At 45.1% G+C, this 22,233-nt stretch overlaps 2 protein-coding genes across 3 annotated transcripts in view; both read left to right on the top strand.

Moving 5' to 3' along the window:
- Nucleotides 1–181: 181 nt before the first annotated feature.
- LOC120871962 (zinc finger protein 347-like) overlaps nt 182–22,233 on the top strand; it is a 232,281-nt gene continuing 210,229 nt past the window's right edge. Inside the window, exons 1-2 of the mRNA XM_040252056.1 lie at nt 182–194; nt 11,637–11,659. The gene's annotated coding sequence lies outside the window, so the exon portion shown is untranslated. The remainder of the gene's footprint in view (nt 195–11,636; nt 11,660–22,233) is intronic.
- The window catches only part of LOC120872055 (zinc finger protein 610-like), a 67,943-nt gene continuing 50,117 nt past the window's right edge, over nt 4,408–22,233 (top strand). For both annotated transcript variants that reach the window (XM_040252208.1, XM_040252207.1), the window contains exon 1: nt 4,408–4,580. In XM_040252208.1, the coding sequence (XP_040108142.1) occupies nt 4,524–4,580 (57 nt within the window). In that variant the 5' untranslated portion in view covers nt 4,408–4,523. The remainder of the gene's footprint in view (nt 4,581–22,233) is intronic.

Below are 22,233 nucleotides of genomic sequence, written 5' to 3'. Positions count from 1 at the left end.
AAAGAATGGTCAAACTACGGCACAATTGCACTCATCTCACACGCTAGTAAAGTAATGCTCAAAATTCTCCAAGTCGTCAGGCTTCAGCAATACATTAACCGTGAACTTCCAGATGTTCAAGCTGGTTTTCGAAAAGGCAGAGGAACCAGAGATCAAATCGCCAACATCTGCTGGTTCATCGAAAAAGCAAGAAAGTTCCAGAAAAACATCTATTTCTGCTTTATTGACTATGCCAAACCCTTTGACTGTGTGGATCACAATAAACTGTGGAAAATTCTGAGAGAGATAGGAATACCAGACCACCTGACCTGCCTCTTGAGAAACCTGTATGCAGGTCAGGAAGCAACAGTTAGAACTGCACGTGGATCAACAGACTGGTTCCAAATAGGAAAGGGAGTACATCAAGGCTGTATATTGTCACCCTGCTTATTTAACTTCCATGCAGAGTACATCATGAGAAACCCTGGGTTGGAAGAAGCATAAGCTGGAATCAAGATTTCGGGAGAAATATCAATAACCTCAGATATGCAGATGATACCACCCTTATGGCAGTAAGTGAAGAAGAACTAAAGAGCCTCTTGATGAAAATGAAAGAGGAGAGTGAAAAAGTTGGCTTAAAGCTCAACATTCAGAAAACTAAGATAATGGCATCCGGTCCCATCACTTCATGGCAAATAGATGGGGAACCAGTGGAAACAGTGGCTAACTTTATTTTTCTGGGCTCCAAAATCACTGCAAATGTGATTCCAGCCATGAAATTAAAAGACGCTTACTCCTTGGAAGGAAAGTTATGACCAACCGAGACAGGATATTAAAAAGCAGAGACATTACTTTGCCAACAAAGTCCGTCTAGTCAAAGCTGTGGTTTTTCCAGTGGTCATGTATGGATGTGAGAGTTGGACTATAAAGAAAGCTGAGCACCAAAGAATTGATGCTTTTGAACTGTGGTATTGGAGAAGACTCTTGAGAGTCCCTTGGACTGCAAGGAGATCCAACCAGTCCATCCTAAAGAGATCAGTCCTGGGTGTTCATTGGAGGGACTGATGTTGAAGCTGAAACTGCAATACTTGGCCACCTGATGTGAAGAGCTGACTCATTCGAAAAGACCCTGATGCTGGGAGGGATTGAGGGCAGGAGGAGAAGGGGACGACAGAGGATGAAATGGTTGGATGGCATCACCGACTCGATGGACACGGGTTTGGGTGGACTCTGGGAGTTGGTGATGGACACGGATGCGTGGCATGCCTCTGTTCATGGGGTCGTAAAGAGTCGGACAGGACTCTGAACGGAACCGCCAGCTGTGCCACGACGCTTTGTCCCCCTACGCCGAATCGCCCCCGCCCCGCCCCGCCCCGCGGCACCACGTCGGCATGGTCCACCAGGCCACGCCCCACCGAGTTGCCGGATCCCGCCCGGCCGGGTCGCCCCGCCCAGCCGCGCCGGGACGCTCCGCCCCACCCCTCCCGCCAATCGGAGAGGTCCCGCCCCTCCTCTCATAGAGGACCCGCCCCTCCTCTCATAGAGGTTCCGCCTCACCTTTCAAAGGCCCTATGCTGGTCAGTCTTCCCTCCACCACGCACCCCTCGACGGCCTGGCCCTGCCTGCAGGCTGCTCATCTATCTTTCTGCGCCTGCGGGCACCGTGATACACGCGGAAGAGGAGAACGGCGAGTGGAGGTCCCAGCGCAGCGTGAGTTTCCGTCTTTGGAGTCAAACCTGCCTCTCGCAGTCTCCGTTCTTTGTACTCTGAGGGTCGGTACTGACTCTAAATCCCCGCTCCCGCCCCATCACGCTCAGCAAATTCAGACGTCTCCTTAAGCGGCGAAGGGGCGCCTGTTTTTTGGTTTAAAGTCCGCACTGAAGCCGGTTCCTGTTTTTGGACCACCGAAACCCTGTGTTTCGCACTTTTTATGGCATAAAGCTGTTTACTGACCTCACTGACCCCTCTACCCTTTCTGCACTACATACAAATCTATTAGGCGAGGTGGTTTATTCGCTCCACGTTCTTCAGCCTCTCCTCGGGCCCTGGAGGCCTCGCTGGCCACCCCGCTCCCGTAGAGGCCGCGTTCTCTCCCCGGTCCTGGGATTCTGGAGAGCTCTCCTCGCTCTGAGACCCCTCTCCCCCCAGCCCCTCTGTTCTCACGTCTCCTCAGGCCGGTCCTTCTGCCCTTCAGAGTGACCTTTCCCCTGATCCCTGGTAGGGGGATCCTGAACCAGCCACGTGACACCCATGGTTCTTTGGCCCCAAATACCACCCGCTGGAATTTGGCTCTTGCGGGAGGGCCTTTCTTATTCAGTCTCCTACCCTGTAAATAGTGGGCGGAAGGCGGGATGAGAAGAAGCAGAGACAGCGACTCCTAGAGAAATGGAAAATTGAGAAAAGCATATGGGATAAGCGATGGCAGTGAAGAGGACTGTGAGGAACTTGGAAGAGACAGCTTCATGAAAGAGAATGAGCCTTGAAGGGAGCGGGTGGGGAAAGGAGAGAAATTCAGAGAAAAGCAGGATCTCCGGAGCGTTAAGGGTGAGCAACTTAGGGAGGTGTGGTGCTTCTTTCCGACTCTGCGAGCCCTGTATCTCCCAGAGTTTTCTCAAATCCGTGTCCGTTGAGTCCAGGGATGGTATCCAACCATCTCATCCTCTGCCGCCCCCTTCTATAGCCTTCAAGGGAGAGCGTCTGTAAATCAGGGGTCCCAAAGAGGGCGACAGTGGAGAGGCAGTTTATACAGACAGCCCGCAAAGGGATACAATATCCCACAATATCCTGCTGGGAGAGAAAGGGGACTCCTAGAGACTGGAGGACCTGAGAAAAAAGCGAGCTGAAAGGAAGCATAGCCACTTGGGAGTGCCAGGGAGTTGGGAGGAAGGGAAGGCAGAGGTGGAAGAAGAAAGGCAGAAATACAGGGAGATTGAGGATCACCAGGGAGGCTGAGAGAAAGCAACTTGAAGGCGAACAGATGGCAGAGAGAGGCGGGATGGGAGGCAGGGAAGAAGTAGAGAGGAGGACAGGCACAGCAGGAGAGCAGAGAAAGAGAGACAGAGAAAGAAGTAGGGAAACAGATCAACCAAATGGAGTGGAAACAGCTAGTCTGCAGGTGATGGTGGGGACTAGATCCAGAAGAGTGCTGAATCAGTTGGGTAAGAATTATTAAGTCGTTATGCATTGATTTTTGGCTTTAAAATCTAATGCAAATCTTGCTTCTGTAAATTATACAGATAAGAATGAGAATTGCAAAACTTCTGTCTGTGAGGCATGTGTATTTTGTAATTATTTGTATTAAAAGATCATCCATGTGTAGAGCCTGTTGAGGTGGGGGCTGTGGCAGTGACTTGATTCTCTCAGCTGTGGGTCACCCTCCTCCCTATTCCTGGTGAGGAGTAGAGGTTATGCGAGAGAAGAAATGGGGCAAGAACTGACTGACTCTTACTACATGGTGCCTTTTCAAGGAACTTTAAACATGTTCTTTGTGATGGTTTTGCTTTTGGCTTTCTGCTTTCTTTACATTTAATTATTTTTGTAGCTTGGGATAAAGATTTTTTCGTTCAATAGCAAATTTCTTGTAAACAATTATGGAGATTTGTCTCACTTGGGACAACTTGGATGAATGTAGAGAATATTATGGTAAGTGAATTAAGACAGACAGGGAAAGACTGGTATTATATGTCCTTCCATTATATGGAATGTAAAAAAAATGAAACTCACTAGTACCAGAGGGTAGGATGGTGGTCATCTGGGGCTGGGAGGTGGGGAAGATGGGGAGATGTTGGTCAAAAGGTACAGATTTTGAGTTGTAAAATGAATGCGTCCTGGAGAGGTATGCACAGCATGCTGACCATAGTTAATCCTGTTCTGTTACTGCATGCTGGGAATTTGTCGGAGAGTACGTCGTCAGTGTTTTCACCACACACAGAACATGGGAATTTGGAGGTGATGGATGTGTTCCTTAGTGGTTTGTGATAAATATTTCACAGTGTACATGTGTCACATGGTCACAGGGTGTATGGTATGTATACACATACTCCTTTGGATAGTGGGTTCTCCCCCATCAGACATGCTCCTCAGGATCTTGTGTGAGGCTTCGCCCCAGGTGTGCACAGAGCTGCAGATGATTCCTATCTGGATCCTGCATTGAGCACCAGGGCTCTTAGCCTCCACTTCTGAGACTGAGATCAGGCCCTGGGGGAGGGGAGAGCGCTCTGCTCTGAGTGGAGCTGGACCAGGGCCTGCTCTGTGACCTGAAGGGCATCTTCAGGTCAGCGGAGGTGCCCCCTGCCACTGTGTACATAAGGCCTCACCAGGAGGGGAGTGTGAGCCAAGGAAATTGTTGGAAAGTCCTGTGTTGGACTCTATGCGGGAATTGACTGTCCTGAGTCCCTCCTGAGACAGTGGCCACAGAAGACTTGTCTGTTCCACACAGTGAGGGCTTCCCTATGTGTGTGTGGTTGAGGCTCAGGAAAGGGATGTGTTGACTCTAAGCATTAAAGAGTGTGTTTTCAACTTTCATGATAGAACTGTGAAGACTCATGGACAAAGAAGCCCAGAAGAGGAAAAAGCAGGAGTCAGGCATGGCTCTTTCTCAGGTAGGGTCATATTCTCAGTGGATTCTCACACTGCCTTCCTGAAATGCCCTTCTCAGGACTCACTAATCATGTCTGACTCTGGAGTGTCCTGTCTGACTACTGTACATGCACACTCACCTAGGGCCTTCCCTCAGGGCCTGTCGTCTCCACTTAGATCCCGTCTCCTTATGACCTGGTGACCTGGCCCTTGTGAGGAGGCTCCCCTGGGCACCATCCTGGGCAGGGCTTCTCACCCACGGGTTGGAGACGGGGTCTCGGTGCTGTTGGGCAGCAGGGACTGTTTAGGACCGATCTGGATGCGCTGTCTGCTCTCAGTCAACCAGGGTAAAGAAGCTGTATGTGGACCTCAGGTATTGACATGTACAGGACACGGTAAAATCTGCAAAAGAGGCCAATGAGAGGAAATCAGGTCTGACTTTTTTAGTACATTTAAAACTAAATGAGCACCTCCTTGAAAACTTAAGTGTTTAGGAATGGAATGGAAAGTTCAGAAAGAGATCCCAGGACTAGATGGTATTTCATATCTTTGTCTGTTTTATCTTTTTTCTTCTTTTTCAGTTTCTTTTTCTTAAAATTCTTTTAATTGTTTCTACTCTTTCCATTGTCTATTTAAACCATGAAATCAAGTTTGCTAATATATTTTGTCTTTCCTTCTTGGTTGCAAGTTGTGTCTTGCAGGATCTTAGTTCCTGAGGAGGAATTGAACCTAAAACCCCTGCCGTAGAAATGCAGGGTCTTAAGCACTGGACCACCAGGAAAGTCCCAACTTTACTAATTTTGATTCATTATTTATTTCGGAAACAATATTTAATGTAGGCAATTAGAGACCAAGAATTGGCTCCAAATAGCTTTCCATTGATTTATCAGAATATTATTTCTACTGAAATGATCCTTACCTGTTTTTCTTCTTCTCCTTTTGTGTGAAAATAAAAACTCTGCTCAGGGCCTATTGGTGAAATGTATTTTCATATCAGGGACAGTTGACCTTCAAGGTTGTGGCCATCAAATTCACTCCTGAGGCATGAGAATGCCTGAACCCTGTTCAGAGGGCCTTGTACAGGGATGTGATGATAGAGACCCTCAGAAACATGCTCTCTGTGGGTAAGGATAACTTGCCTCTGAAGTTTGGGATCTGCCCTGGGGGTGTGTCTCTGCATTTTCTCTGTCTGCCTCTTGGTAGCCCGTTTTTAGTGACTGAGCTCAAAGCCCTGTTGACTCAGACATGAAAAGCCTCATGATTGGCATTAGGAATTTAAACTTGTTCTTTCTTCAGGTGATCTGCCCACTACATGATACAGAAGGAGTTTTTCCAGAGTTTAAGTATTTATAAAGTTGATTTCAAACTTTTGAAATATCCAGTTGCCTATGTTCTACCCCTACGGTCTTGCTTTAGTAGTTCTTTAAAAGTAATAGATATTTGCGTATTGTACTATTCCTTATGCATTCAGAAGGAGGTAGAGAGGGAATGAATTTGTGAAGTACTGTTCTTTCCATCTTTAATGCTTTAATCAATATTCACACCTTGGAATTCATCAGAGAATTCATACTGGAAAGAAATGTTACAGATGTAAGAAGTGTGTCAAAGTCTTTAGTTGGAGTTGGGGCCTTATAATTCATCAATACGTAATGGACAGAAACCATAGAAATGTGATGAGGGTGGGAAACCTTTAGTGCACGTTTAGTCTTAACTGACCATCAAGCAGTTAAGACATATAGGAGAGAAGCTCTTTAAATGTATGTGGCAGACCCTTTAGTTACAGATCTTGTTTTACAGTTCATTGGAGAATTCATACTGGAGAGAAACCATATAAATGTGATGTTTGTGGCCAGTGCTTTACTCAAAAGGCGAGCCTTGGAATTCTTCACAAAATTCATACTAGAGAGAAAACTTACAAATGTAACAAACGTGACCAAGATTTCAATGCGTGTTGAGCTCTAACCAGCCATCAAGCAGTTCATACAGGAAAGAAATCATATAAATGTAATTTATGTGGCAAAGCCTTCTATTACAGGTTTTATATTACGGGTCATTGGAGAATTCATACTGGAGGGAAACCATATAAATGTCATGTGTGTGGCCAGTGCTTTACTCAAAGTGCACACCTTGGAATTCATCTGGGACTTCATACTGGAGAGAAACTGTATAAATGTGATGTATGTGGCAAAGCCTTTAGTCAAAATGCTCACCTTACAGTACATCAGAGAATTCATAGTGGAGTTCACTTCAGTTCAGTTGCTCAGTCGTGTCCGACTCTTAGCGACCCCGTGAACCACAGCACGCCAGGCTGCCCTGTTCATCACCAACTCCCGGAGTCCACCCAAACCCATGTCCATCAAGTTGGTGATGCCATCCAACCATCTCATCCTCTGTCATCCCCTTCTCCTCCTGCCCTCAATCTTTCCCAACATCAGGGTCTTTTCAGATGAGTCAGCTCTTCACATCAGGTGGCCAAAGTATTGCAGTTTCAGCTTCAATGTCAGTCCCTCCAATGAACACCCAGGGCTGATCTCTATAGGATGGACTAGTTGGATCTCCTTGCAGTCCAAGGGACTCTCAAGAGTCTTCTCCAATACCACAGTTCAAAAGCATCAATACTTTGGTGCTCAGCTTTCTTTATAGTCCAACTCTCATATCCATACATGACCACTGGAAAAACCATAGCGTTGACTGGACGAACCTTTGTTGGCAAAGTAATATCTCTGCTTTTTAATATGCTGTCTCTGTTGGTCATAACTTTCCTTCCAAGGAGTAAATGTTTTTTAATTTCATGGCTGCAATCACCATCTGCAGTGATTTTGGAGCCCAGAAAAATAAGGTCAGCCACTGTTTCCACTGGTTCCCCATCTATTTGCCATGAAGTGATGGGACCAGATGCCATTATCTTAGTTTTCTGAATGTTGAGCTTTAAGCCAACTTTTTCACTCTTCTCTTTCATTTTCATCAAGAGGCTCTTTAGTTCTTCACTTTCTGCCATAAGGGTGGTGTCATCTGCATATCTGAGGTTATTGATATTTCTCCCAGCAATCTTGATTCCAGCTTGTGCTTCTTCCAGTCCAGCATTTCTCATGATGTACTCTGCATAGAAGTTAAATAAGCAGGGTGACAATATACAGCCTTGATGGATTCCTTTTCCTATTTGGAATCAGTCTGTTGTTCCATGTCCAGTTCTAACTGTTACTTCCTGACCTGCATACAGGTTTCTCAAGAGGCAGGTCAGGTGGTCTGGTATTCCTATCTCTTTCAGAATTTTCCACACTTGATTGTGATTCACCCAGTCAAAGGTGAATAGTCAATAGTCAAATTTGGCATAGTCAATAAAGCAGAAATAGATATTTTTCTGGAACTCTTGCTTTTCAATGATCCAGCAGATGTTGGCAATTTGATCTCTGGTTCCTCTGCCATTTCTAAACCCAGCCTGGACATCTGGAATTTCACGGTTCACATATTTCTGAAGCCTGGCTAGGAGAATTTTAAACATTACTTTACTAGTATGTGAGAAGAGTGCAATTGTGTGGTAGTTTGAGCATTCTTTGGGATTGGAATAGAAACTGACCTTTTCCAGTCCTGTGGCCACTGCTGAGTTTTCCAAATTTGCTGGCATATTGAGTGCAGCAGTTTCACAGCGTCATCTTTAGGAATTTGAAATAGCTCAACTGGAATTCCATCACCTCCACTAGCTTTGTTTGTAGTGATGCTTCTAAGGCCCACTTAACTTCACATTCCAGGATGTCTGGCTCTAGGTGAGTGATCACACCATCATGATTATCTGGGTCATGAAGATCTTTTTTGTACACTTCTGTGTATTCTTGCCACCTCTTCTTAATATCTTCTGCTTCTGTTAGGTCCATACCATTTCTGTCCTTTATTGAGCCCATCTTTGCATGAAATATTCCCTTGGTATCTCTAATTTTCTTGAAGAGATCTCTAGTCCTTCCCATTCTATTCTTTTCCTCTATTTCTTTGCACTGATCGCTGAGGAAGGCTTTCTTATCTCTCCTTACTATTCTTTGGAACTCTGCATTCAAATGGGTATATCTTTCCTTTTCTCCTTTGCTTTTTGCTTCCCTTCTTTTCACAGCTATTTGTAAGGCCTCCTCAGACAGCCATTTTGCTGTTTTGCATTTCCTTTTCCTGGGGATAGTCTTGTTTCCTGTCTCCTGTACAGTGTCACGAACCTCCATCCATAGTTCATCAGGCACTCTGTCTATCTACTGGAGAGAAACCATATCAATGTGATATTTGTGGCTGGTGCTTTACTCAAAATGCAAACATTGGATGTCATCAGAGAATTCATACTCGAGAGAAACCTTACAAATGTAACATGTGTGACAAAGGCTTTAGTCAGATTTCTGGCCTTATAGTTCATCAGACTTATACTAAAGAGAAATCATACAAATATAATTAGTGTGGCAGAGCTTTTATTGCACATTCATCTATAACTGACCATTAGGGAAAGCGATATAAATGTAATTTATATGTTGAAGCCTTCAGTCACAGGAATCGTTTTGCAGATAATCAGTGAATCCATATAGAGTGAAACCTTACAGATGTAATAAATGCAGTAAAGTATATCATCCTTTTGACCTTCAGAAAAGTCAAACTGTAGGAAAACTGCACAAATACAGTGGGTGTGGCAAAGCTTTGGATTCTGAGTTCAGAACTAACTAACCGTCGTGTAATGAATTCTGAGATCTTGCCCATGTAGTGATTGTGAAAAATGTTTTAGAAGGCATTCAAACCTTACAAGTCGTGAAAAAAAAATCATACTGGAAAGAAGCCATACATTTAGAGTGTGGTAAATCTTAAGGGGATCATCAGGTAACCTGTACATAAGAGAAAGGATGTAAATGTAATATATGTGACCACTGCTTCAATACAAGTCTCATTAATCCATCATCAGGGAATTCATAATCCAGAGAAAGGAAATGTAATAAGTGGGGCAAATGCATCAGGTAGCATTCAGGCCTAAGAAGACATCAGGTGATCCATACGCAAGAAACCTTGCAATGTATTCACTGTGGTGAGGCTTTTGTCAGGTGTTTCCATTTAGGCTTCATGATAAAATTCATACTCTAATACATAGAAGCTAATACATAGAAGCTATGTCTTGACAACAGTCTTATAGAGAGCTTATAGACAACAGTCTCAATTTATGATTCTGTAAAGTCATTCTGAAGGAAAAGCTTACAAGTGATAATGGGGCTCATATCTCACCAATCATCAGATGATCCATACTAGGGAGATCCTTACAAGTGTATGTAATGTGGCAAGGCTTTTAGGTGCTGCCTTAAACTCAGGATTTATCAAATACTTTATATTTAGAAATGCAATGACTATGGCAGTTTTTACAGTTACTACTCACTCTCTATGTATGTAGGAATATATATCCTGGAGACAAGCCACACAAATGTGTTTGTAGGAACGAGTTTTCTGAAACAGCAATGTTTGGGGATGATACTAGAGCAATGCCTTCCAGATGCAATGGGAGTGGGAAAAGTTTCACCTTGAGTTGAAGTATTACGCAATAAGAGTCCATATTGAAGAGAAGTCATGAACTGTGTAGGCAAGGGCTTTCTCAAGACATCAGAGTGTATTAGACTTAAAAATATATGTATTTCAAAGAAACCACACAAAAGTTGTGTATGCTCTTTCCTCTGAAATCAGGAAGAAGACAAGTGTGCCCACTCTCACCACAACTATTCAACTATTCAACATAGTTTTGGAAGTCCTAGCAGTGAGAGAAGAAAAAGAAATAAAAGGAATCCAGCTTGGAAAAGAAGTAAAATTCTTATTCTTTGCAGATGACATAGAAAACCCTCAAGATAGCACCAGAAAATTACTAGAGCTAATCAATGAATATAGTAAAGTTTCAGGATATAAAATTAATACTCATAAATCTCTTGCATTCCTATATACTAACAATGAAAAAAGAGAAGCTAAGGAAACAATCCCATTCACCATTGCAATGAAACGAATAAAGGACTTATGAATAAATTCACCTAAAGAAACAAAAGACATGTATACAAAACTATAAAACACTAGTGAAAGAAAGATGACACAAATAGATGGAGCAATATACCATGTTCGTGGATTGGAAGAATCAATATAGTGAAAATGACTATTCTACCCAAAGGAATCTATAGATGGGAAGATGTTAATGTATGAACTTTGAGTTGTAAAATGAGTAAGTTTTGGGGAACTATGTGCAGCATTCTAACTGCAGTAAATTCTTCTGTGTCACTACATACTTTAAATTTGCCAGTAGAGTAAATCTTAAGTGTTCTCACCATACGAAACATGGGAACTGGGAGTTGATGGATGTGTTGATGACTGGATTGTGATAAATATTTCACAGTGTATACCTCTGTCAAATGGTCACATCATGCATGATAAGTATACACATATCCATTTGATTAGTTCTATCTCAGTAAGGCTGGAAAAGAAGAAAGTAGGAGGTGGGCTGGGTTTCCCACCTTTAATGGTGTTCAACCCATGTTTCCAATGAGATCCATGAAGCATTTTGCGAAACCATGTGTGGTACCCCCCTGCGCTATCAGATGTTCTCAGATACTTGTGTGGGTCCTAGTCCCAGGTATGTTCACAGTGCAGCAAATCTGATCTGGATCCTACATTGAGAACCAAGGCTCTTAGGCTCCACTTCTGAGACTGAGAACAGCCCCAGGGATGAGGAGGCCTCTCTGCTCTGAGTGGGGATGGACCAGGGCCTGCTGTGTGACCCGAAGGGGATCAAGGGGTCAGCGGAGGTGCCCCCTGCTGCTGGGTACATGAGGCCTCACCAGGAGGGGAGTGTGATCCGAGGGAAAGTATGGGAAAGCTCCTGTATTGGTCTCTGTGCCAGAATTGACTGTCCTGAGTCCCTCCTGAGACAGTGGGCATAGAGGACTGTCTGTTCCCCATGGAGGGCTTCCCTGCATGTGTAGTTGGGGCTCAGCAAGGGGGGATGTTGACTGTAGATGTTAAACAGCATGTTTTCAACTTTCAGTATCAACCTGTGTAGGATGCCTGAGAAAAAAACTGGAAGAGGGGAGAAAAAGAGGCAGGAATGGCTCTTTCTCAGGTGTCATATTCTGAGTTGATTCTCAGTCTGTCCTTCCTGAAGTGCCCTTCTCTGGACTTGCTAATCGTGTCAGACTCTGGAGTATCCTGTCGGTCTCCTGTAGATGCACACTCACCGGGGCCTTCTTTGAGGGCCTGTTATCACCACTTAGATCCCGTCTCCCCATGACTTGGTGACCTGGCCCTTGTGAGGAGGCTGCCCTGGGCACCGTCCTGTGCAGGGCTTCTCACCCATGGGTTGGAGACGGGGTCTCAGTGCTGTTAGGCAGCAAGTTTGCTTAGGGCCCACCTGGATGCACTGTCTGCTCTCTGTCAACCATAATAAAGAAGCTGCACGTGGACATCAGGTATTAACACTCACAATATGTGGTAAAATCTGGAAAAGAGGCCAATAAGGGGAAATCAGTCCTGACTATTTACAGTAAATTTAAAGCTAAATGAGGACCTCCTTGAAAATCTTAGTGTTTGAGAATGGAATGGAAAGTTCAGAAAGAGACCTCAGGGCTAGGGGGCTTTTCATTCCATCATCTAATTTTCACTGTGAAATCCAAGTTCACTGATATTTTTTTGTCTTCTTTGTCACATGCTGCAGCTTGCAGAATCTTAGTTCCCTGAGTATGGATTGAACCTGAAACTCTGGAAATGGAAGTGCGAGGTCTTAACCACTGGACTGCCAGGGAAGTCCCCACTTTATTAACCTTGGTTGATTGTTTTATTGTGGAATTAACAAATACACTTTTGTTTTTGTTAATAACTACATACCTAAAATTAACTGCAGATAAAATCATTTTTTAGAAAAATTATTTATTTAGGTGTTCTGTGTCTTTGTTGCTGCTGCTGGGTCTTTTCTCTAGTTGCCAGCAGTGGGGGCTGTTCTCTAGTCGTGGTGCATGGGATTCTCATGTCTTGTTGCAGACCATGGACTGTATGATGCTTGGGCTTCAGTAGTTTCAGCACGTGGGCCTAGTAGTTTGGGCTCTTGGGCGTTACAGCACAGGCTCAGTAGTTGTGTCACTTGGTCTTAGTTGCCCCGAGGCATGTGGCACTATCCTGGAGCAGAACTCATGTCTTCCGCATTTGCGGGTGGATTCCTTACCATTGCGCCAGGAGAGATGCCCTCATATTATTTTTGAAGACAGGTATTTTATAGAAATTGGACTCAAAGTATTCTATATATGTTTTTTATACATCTACTACTTTTTCTTTTAAACTAATATAGTATACAATCAACAAAAAGAAGACTGGTAGCTGACTGTGGCTCAGATCATGAACTCCTTATTGCCAAATTCAGACTTAAATTGAAAAAGGAGGGAAAACCGCTAGACCATTCAGGTATGACCTAAATCAGATCCCTTATGATTATACAGTGGAAGTGAGAAAGAGATTTAACGGTCTAGATCTGATAGATAGAGTGCCTGATGAATTATGGAATGAGGTTCGTGACATTGTACAGGAGACAGGGATCAAGACCATCCCCATGGAAAAGAAATGCAAAAAAGCAAAAGGGCTGTCTGGGGAGGCCTTAGAAATTGCTGTGAAAAGAAGAGAGGTGAAAAACCAAGGAGAAAAGGAAAGCTATAAGCATCTGAATGCAGAGTTCCAAAGAATAGCAAGAAGAGATAAGAAAGCTTTCAGCGATCAGTGCAAAGAAATAGAGGAAAACAACAGAATGGGAAAGACTAGAGATCTCTTCAAGAAAACTAGAGATACCAAGGGAACATTTCATGCAAAGATGGGCTCGATAAAGGACAGAAATGGTATGGACCTAACACAGCAGAAGATATTAGGAAGAGGTGGCAAGAATACATGGAAGAACTGTACAAAAAAGATCATCATGACCCAGATAATCATGATGATGTGATCACTAATCTAGAGCCAGACGTCTTGGAATGTGAAGTCAAGTGGGCCTTAGAAAGCATCACTACGAACAAAGCTAGTGGAGGTGATGGAATTCCAGTTGAGCTGTTTCAAATCCTGAAAGATGATGCTGTGAAAGTGCTGCACTCAATATGCCAGCAAGTTTGGAAAACTCAGCAGTGGCCACAGGACTGGAAAAGGTCAGTTTTCATTCCAATCCTAAAGAAAGGCAATGCCAAAGAATGCTCAAACTACCGCACAGTTGCACTCATCTCACATGCTAGTAAAGTAATGCTCAAAATTCTCTAAGCCAGGCTTCAGCAATACGTGAACCGTGAACTCCCTGATGTTCAAGCTGGTTTTAGAAAAGGCAGAGGGACCAGAGATCAAATTGCCAACATCCGCTGGATCATGGAAAAAGCAAGAGAGTTCCAGAAAAACATGTATTTCTGCTTTATTGACTATGCCAAAGCCTTTGACTGTGTGGATCACAATAAACTGTGCAAAATTCTGAAAGAGAAGGGAACACCAGACCACTTAACCTGCCTCTTGAGAAATCTGTATGCAGGTCAGGAAGCAGCAGTTAGAACTGGAGATAGAACAACAGACTGGTTCCAAATAGGAAAGAGTACGTCAAGGCTGTATATTGTCACCCTGCTTATTTAAGTTCTATGCAGAGTACATCATGAGAAACGCTGGGGTGGAAGAAACACAAGCTGGAATGAAGATTGCCGGAAGAAATATCAATAACCTCAGATATGCAGATGACACCACCTTTATGGCAGAAAGTGAAGAGGAACTAAAAAGCCTCTTGATGAAAGTGAAAGAGGAGAGTAAAAAAGTTGGCTTAAAGCTCAACATTCAGAAAACGAAGATCATGGCATCTGGTCCCATCACTTCATGGGAAATAGATGGAGAAACAGTGGAAACAGTTTCAGACTTTATTTTGGGGGGCTCCAAAATCACTGCAGATGGTGACTGCAGCCATGAAATTAAAAGACGCTTACTCCTAGGAAGAAAAGTTATGACCAACCTAGATAGTATATTCAAAAGCAGAGACATTACTTTGCCGACTAAGGTCCGTCTAGTCAAGGCTATGGTTTTTCCTGTGGTCATGTATGGATGTGAGAGTTGGACTGTGAAGAAGGCTGAGCGCCGAAGAATTGATGCGTTTGAACTGTGGTGTTGGAGAAGACTCTCGAGGGTCCGTTGGACTGCAAGGAGATCCAACCAGTCCATTCTGAAGGAGATCACCCCGGGGATTTCTTTGGAAGGAATGATGCTAAAGCTGAAGCTCCAGTACTTTGGACAGTTCATGAGAAGAGTTGACTCATTGGAAAAGACTCTGATGCTGGGAGAGATTGGGGGCAGGAGGAGAAGGGGACGACACAGGATGAGATGGCTGGATGGCATCACGGACTGGACGGACGTGAGTCTGAGTGAACTCCGGGAGATGGTGATTGATACGGAGGCCTGGCGTTCTGCGATTCATGGGGTTGCAAAGAGTCGGACACGACTGAGCGACTGAACTGAACTGAACTGAACTGAATATAGTATTAGAGTTGAGACATCCCTGTTGGTACAGTGGATAAGAATGTGTCTGCCAATGCAGGGGATATGGGTTTGATCTCCCTGGTCCGAGAAGATTCCGCATGCCCGGGAGTAACTAAGCCCATCCAGCACAACTATTGAGTCCATGCTCGAGAGCCTGTGAGCCAAAACTGCAGACCCCATGTATTGCAACTACAGAAGCCTTGTGCCTGCAGTTCACCTACAACCTGTTCTCTGTAACCAAAGATGCCATTGCGTGAGAAGCCCACTCACCACAACTACAGAGTATCTTCCGCTCAGAAAGATAGAAAAAGCCACTAGAAAAAGCCACGCAAAGTAACAAAGACCAGCACAACCTAAATAAATAAACAAGCTTTTTAAAAAAGATAATATTGCACACTTAAGTACAGTTGATTCATTTTCATGGCCCCAGAGATGCTGAAATACATACGACTAAAAGTGATAATGGGAAAATGATTTAAAAATGTGTCAGGAGGCAACTCTTCATTTCAGTCACTTGTGTATTTACATGTGCATGCGTGTGTGCACGGATATGCAACTCCATGGTTTTATTACAAAACATCATCTCATAAATAAGCTTTGTATTTTTTAACAGTTGAAATTATATCTTAAATATATTATGTAGCCTTAAATTTTTTCTACCCCAGCACAGGAATGATTTAAATAGTAATAAGATTACTGATATTGTGTGTGAGGGAGGGGTTGAGGAGTGACCCTATACAATGACCTTTTATGGCCTTCCGTTGCCCTTCAAATTCCTTGATGTTATTTGAGGTTTCTCAGGGAACTCTTATTGATGGACTTTTATGCTCTGTTATGTAACTGTTTGATTCCTTAGGTTCAAAGGAATTTGACTTGACTTGATTCCCTCCTCTTTTAGTATAAAAGGGAACTGAGTTCTAACTCAGATAAGATGGTTTTGTGGGTACAGTCCACCATATTTTCGGTTTGCTGACTTTCTGAATAAAGTCATTATTCCCGCCCCAGCAACTTGTCTCTCAATTATTGGCCTGTTGTGTGGAGAGCAGTAGAAGTTTAGAATGTGTACTAAAGGAACAATGCGGTTTTCATCAATTTTTAAAGATATATTGCTCTTTTTGGCCACATGATGCAAAGAGCGGACTCAATGGAAAAGACCCTGATCCTGGGAAAGATTGTGGGCAGGAGAAGAGGGCGACAGAGGATGAGATGGTTGGATGGCATTACCCACTCAATGAACACAAGTTTGAGAAAACCCTGGGAGATAGTGAAGGACAGGGAAGCCTGGTGTGCTGCAGTTCATGGAGTTGCAAAGAGTCAGATTCAACTTAGCAACTGATCAACAAAAATTGCTCTTTTTAAAGCAATGGTTAGTAAACTCTATCAATTTCAAAATAATAAAAGAAAAAGACACTGACGGAAGTTCCCATCACATACCTTAGTCCTGCAGTCTCACACTGTATGTTTTGACCTTGTGTCTCTGGAACTGAGCCATGTGGAAAGAGGAAAAGTTGTGATACAGGATGTCACTGTAAAATGGCACGTTTTCCCCAGGGATAGTTTTGTATTTCTTATTTTAGTTTGCAGTACCGAGAGAAATCCAGAAAAATTTATTTTCTTAAGATGGTTAAATTATTCTAATGGCAGGAAATGTTCTGCATCCAATTACCGCCCTACAGGAACTCTTCAGAGACCCAGGTTCCCAACCCCTGAATTGCCAGGAGCAGGCAAGAGCCTCCTGACAAACCATTTATTTATTAATTTATTGCACTTGAAACTATGTGGGTTATTTTCAAATACCTTTGGTGTTGATTCTTACATAGTTTCACAGTAATAAGAGAGCAGGCCCTGTATGATTTCAATGCTCTTTATTTAGGCCATGAAACTTTTGCACCTTGTTTTATGTCATGTTCCAGTGTCTCCTGGTTAATAATCTATGGGAACTTGAATAAAATTTGTATTCTGCTCTTGTGTGAAAATTGTATAAGTCTTAATTATGTTGAATTGGTTCACAATTCTTTTCAGGTCTAGTATATCCTGCTTTCCTGTCCATTCTATTAATTTTTGAGAGTTTAATATTGAAATTCCAACTAAAAATCTTAATTTGTCTACTTAAAAAATTGTAATATATAGTAGAACTGTCTGTAAGTACTTTCAAAGCCTCATGTAAATGTCATACTTTCGTAATTTCAAAAAATTTTAAAAAGGAAAATAAAATCTTTATTGAAACTTTTCTACTTGTTAGGAGGACATATCCTAGTTTCCAACATACTGGCCTCCAAAGTTATAAGCTTTTGCCTTAAAAGTGTAACGGGGTGACAGAGCGACCTGGGAAGGCTGGCCGCCTCTGCCTGCATGGCCGCGTGGAGCCCCGCCGCAGCGGTGCCTCTGGTCCGTGGAACCCACCAGCTTCCTCCTCTCCACTGTGCCCAGTGCATGTTTTCCTGGCATCCTGAGGGGGGAGCTCAAAGTGACCCAAATCCTCAAAATTTCCAGGAGGTTGTGGGGGGATGTATAAGATTCAAATTAAATCGGAAGAATTTAAGGAGAAGAGAACTGTCTAGCAGCTAACAGGCACTAAAAGAAATCAAAGGTAGGCAAGGACTGCAGATTTTTAGATCTGTCCCCAAACACTGACCATACCCTGGCTGCTTAGATGTTGTTGCTAAAACACTGGATGAATCTTACTAACAGGGGCTTCCCTTGTGGCTCAGCTGGTAAAGAAACCGCCTGCAATGCGGGAGATCTGGGTTAGATCCCTGGCTTGGGAAGATCCCACGCAGATGGGAAAGACTACCCACTCCAGTATTCTGGCCTGGAGAATTCCATGGACTGTATAGACCATGGGGTCGCAGAGTCGGACACGACTGAGCGATTTTCACTACTACCACCATTCTTTCCTCAACACATGACAAAAAGTTTATTTTGTTCATAGACATTTCTATATTGTAATTATAGAAGAATATGCTATTTAGATGTTGAAGGCAACACATTAAAAAAAAAAAAAAAACAGGCTGTAATTTATGGGGCATCACAGGACTGTTAAACACCTCCCGGCCCCTTGCAGCACCTTGCTCTCACTCTGCAGACATGGACGCTCCTCGCCCCACCCCTCGCCTGCAGCTATCCGCCCAGCCCCCGACCCGGAAGCTCCACCTCGGAATCCGCGCGTGCGCAATTTCCTGCGGAAGCGGAAGGCCGCGAGAGAAGGGCGCCGGGCTGCCCTGAGTTTTTTTCTCGTATTGTAAAGGCGTGCTGCGCGCTTAGCTGTGCAACCCGCCCTCCCCACTTCCATCTACAGGGTCCCGCTGGTTCTGCGGCAGTAATATCCCGATACCCCGCTGTCCGCCCCAAATAAACCTAGAGGCCGCGGTTGTAGGTCGAGTGTTCGAAATCGCTCTGAGGCTTGTCCTTGCCGTTTGCTTTTCGGCCTTCGGCCCCAGAGACACCGCCTTTAGCGATATTTTCCTGCTTAAAACTGTTAGTACCTACGCCTGTGCCTTGTAAAGTTTCCGGGCGCGAGGCGGATTCGGGCACGCACAGCTCCACCGCCTCACCCTGTCGGCCCCTGGAGGTCGCGTGGACAGCCCCGCTCCCGGAGAAGCCGCGTCCTCTCCCCGGTCCTGGGATCCTGGAGAGCCCGCCCGGCCCGAGACCCCCTGGCTCCCAGCCTCTCTGCCCTCGCGTCTCCTCAGGCCGATCGTTCTGCCCCGCAGGCCTCCCTTCCTGGTCAGTCCCTTTTCCTCACCCCTGGGCTGGACGTGTGACACCCAGTGTTTTTCCGTCACGAGTCCGTCTCGTTTGAAAAGGGGCTCTTTTGATAGGCGGGCGTTTCATTTACTCATCGTTTCTGTAGATACGTGGGCGAGGGGGATCAGAAGAAACAGTGACTGCCAGTGAAAGGCAAACTCAGAAGTGGAAAACAATGAGAGAACCGACGGGGTCGCCCAGGATGGCTGAGGCAGTTGCAAAGGGATGGTAAAATGAACTAGAGTTAGCCCTTAAAGCAGCGGGTGGGTGAAAGAATAATGGACAAAGGCGTGGGATCTCCAGGAGTTGGAGACAAGGAGACAGGGGCCCCGCGTCTGCGGTAGGAGGGCTGACGGGTGATCCTAGGAGAGAAACAGGGATAGGTGTTGACGAGAAGAGAAGGAAGGAAGCCTAGACACCTGGAGTGCCCCAGAGTGGGAGTGTAACAGGGAGAGAAGGGGTGTGACTAGAAGGCAGAGAGGGAGCAGAGTTGGAGAAAAAAAGAGACAGATGTATAGATATTTAGGACAATTAGAAGGGTGGGAGTGGGGAGAAGAGCAGCAAGAGGAGAAACAAGTTGCCAAGGAGGGCAGGACAGGTGTGAGGGAAGAAATAGGAGGGCAGAAACAGCATCCCACCTGAGGCAGTGGACACCAAAGGACTGTTCCACATAGTTGTTAGGTAAGGATGACCAGGACACCAAAAGAGTGTCTAACAGGCTTTAATGGGGAAGCGCTCCCAGGCGGGGTTCCGGGACCGAATGAGGCAGGTCGAGGAAGTCTGTGCCGGGACCGTGTTAGAGGCGGTTTATATAAGTTTGTTGCAAGGGATGGTCAGGTCAATGGACGGGGGTTTGGATAGGTTGCCAGGCCAAGGCGTCGCGGGCTGATAAGTCCTTTACGTGGCTGGAGTAGGGCGGCTTTAGCTGGCGAAGTGTGCTGTCATTGGTCCCCGGGATCTGGGAGGCTCCTTCCGTTAGGGACCTCCCTGCCGGCGGGGGGAGAGGATGGGCGGCCCATCATGGCCCCCGGGGTCTGACCTTACATTCTGACCCTTTTAATAGGATAAGGGGTGCCGTTATCGTTTCTGGCTACTTCCTGCTGAACTGGGGCATCGTTGGGGCTGAGGGTCATGGCTGGATCCTGGTGACCTTTAGGGGGCCTCAGAGTCTCTGGACGGGAGTTTGGAGTATGCGGCCACCATCAACATCTGTCCAGTAGCCTCTGGGTCAGGTCCCTGACCCTCTGGAGGATGATCTGAAAAACACAAGGTCCTATCGACAGGATGAGGAACAAAGCTGTGAGGAGTCTGAGAAGTGGGAGAAGCCATTTTGCCCAAGACGACTTCCACCATCCTGAGAAATCGGAACCGCCCGACTCGGCCTGTCTAAGTCTGATGTCCTCTCTCAGCTCTCGGACCTTGTTCCGAACTATCCCCGAGGCATTAATGAAAAAACAACAGTCTTCCCTTAGGAACTGACAGGTTCCCCCTTTTTCAGCCGTTAGCAGGTCTAAGGCCCTTCGATTTTGGAGAGCCACTGCTGCCAGAGAGGTTATTTGGGTCTGTAATGCCATTAGGGAGTCTGCCACCTTGTCTAGGTCTCGATTGAGATCTGCGGACAGCTTATAGCAAAAGTGCGTGGCTGATCACAATCCTCCTGCCCCCAGTCCTAAGGCTGTGAATAAACCTCCCCAGAGAAGCAGGGGAGCAGCAGTTAGTGCCCTCCGGTGGTGGGTTGACTGGGATTTGTCCTCCATTGCCTGGGGTGTCAGAATGGTCAGGTACGGAGTAAGGAAGATTGGGGTGTAAGGCTGAGTGCAGTTGGGCGGGAAACATTGTAATAAGGTGGTTTGATTGCAGAGAAAGAATATCCCCGGCTTTCTGCATACTGGAGGGTTTGGGGATAGGGGGTCTCGTCTTGAGCCATCACAGGCCACTGTGGTTAATGAGGTGTCGTTGGCCAGGACACAAGAGGCGTTGGCTGGGAGGTACAGTACCTAGGTGGTCAAGGGCCCCATTGGCCAGGTTACTTCAGGGGCATTTTGAGTGAGATTTTGGGCCTCTATCTATTTTTGGGGGATCAGTTGGGCGAGGAACGGTCGGGGTCTCAAGCGAAGACAGAGCCCATGGAACACTCCCGATTAGATTTTGCTGCTGCAGGAGTAGCAAGTGATTTTTTCCATACATTCTCTAACTTTATTTTAGGAAAAAACATTCTGTCTACTATTTTTAGCTATGCTGTTGTGGCCGCTCTAAAAAGGGGGAGATGCCGGGAGCCAGCACGGGAGATCCCACCCATGACAAGGTCATGCAGGAAGAGTCCTGATAAGCAAGGCCTCGGGACTCGACGGACCCCCTGGATCTGCTCGAGCATCTACCCCAAAACTAGAATCTGTCTGTCTTACTATTTTATGCCTTTCACCAACTCTTCTGACATTAACAGGGGCCTGTTCCCGACCACCTTTCTCTGGAAAGTTAACTTAGGGCTCTAGTTGATAAATCTCCTGGGCATGAAAAGAGAGTTTCAAACCCCCTATTAGCATTCTAGCTTACTTGGCAGGTTTATCCAGACTCTTGCAACATTGTTGAGCCAATGCTTGCTGCCAAGTTCTCACATCCATTATCCATTGTGTTCCTGGGAGTGCATATAGTCAGGATGTAGAAAAAACAAGCAGCAGCTTTAGCATTAGCAACATTAGGGTTAGGGTTAATAAGTTCTTTTCTTTGCTGTAACCCACTGAATCTTTGCTCCATAAAAATGTAACTCTGTACTTTAAGGGTGACGCAGGCTAGGAATTTAAGAAGAAACAGTTTAAGGGAAAATTATTGTTCTGTCTGACCAACCTTTATCAAAAAGCGGTCATAAAATATCAACAGGCCTCTGGGCCAGAAGATAATGTACAAAAAATAACACTCTTGTAGGAAGGAACCTGATATCAATAAAAGTTAATACTGATGGAATGTTGAGTTGACTCTGCATTTTCACCTTGCTGTATGTACAACTCAGGTAGGAGTTTATTGGGCTCATGGTGTGGATTAGAGGCCTTAGTTGTCAACTTTATTAAGTCCTTTTGGAGCTTATGTTGGATTTGTTTTTGTCTCTGATCTTGGGCCCCGTTTCCGTCTGTCATTCCGTAGTGGGTTTGTATGGTGAAACAGAGGTCTTTGTCTTTAGCTTTATAGCAGTTAGAGGCTGAGTTTGATTTGGCAGTCCCAAGGCTCTTGGCCGTCCAATACCATTTACCCCCATAGGAGCATGGCTGGGCAGGTGAGACATAACAGTCTCGGTGGACATAAGTATAGGCTATGAACCCAGTTTTTTAGTGGTCTCGTTTGGTTAGCCCCAGGGGCAGGGCGTAGGTTGTCCCACCCGTGTTATCTCAGCCTGGAGGAATAGTGACAAAAGCATGTTTAGCT

This window comes from Oryx dammah, unplaced genomic scaffold (genome assembly GCF_014754425.2).
Source record: "Oryx dammah isolate SB20612 unplaced genomic scaffold, SCBI_Odam_1.1 HiC_scaffold_13, whole genome shotgun sequence".
Classification (NCBI taxonomy): Eukaryota; Metazoa; Chordata; class Mammalia; order Artiodactyla; family Bovidae; genus Oryx; species Oryx dammah.
Note: the sequence above shows the minus strand (reverse complement) of the source record. Positions and strands in the feature narration are given on the sequence as shown.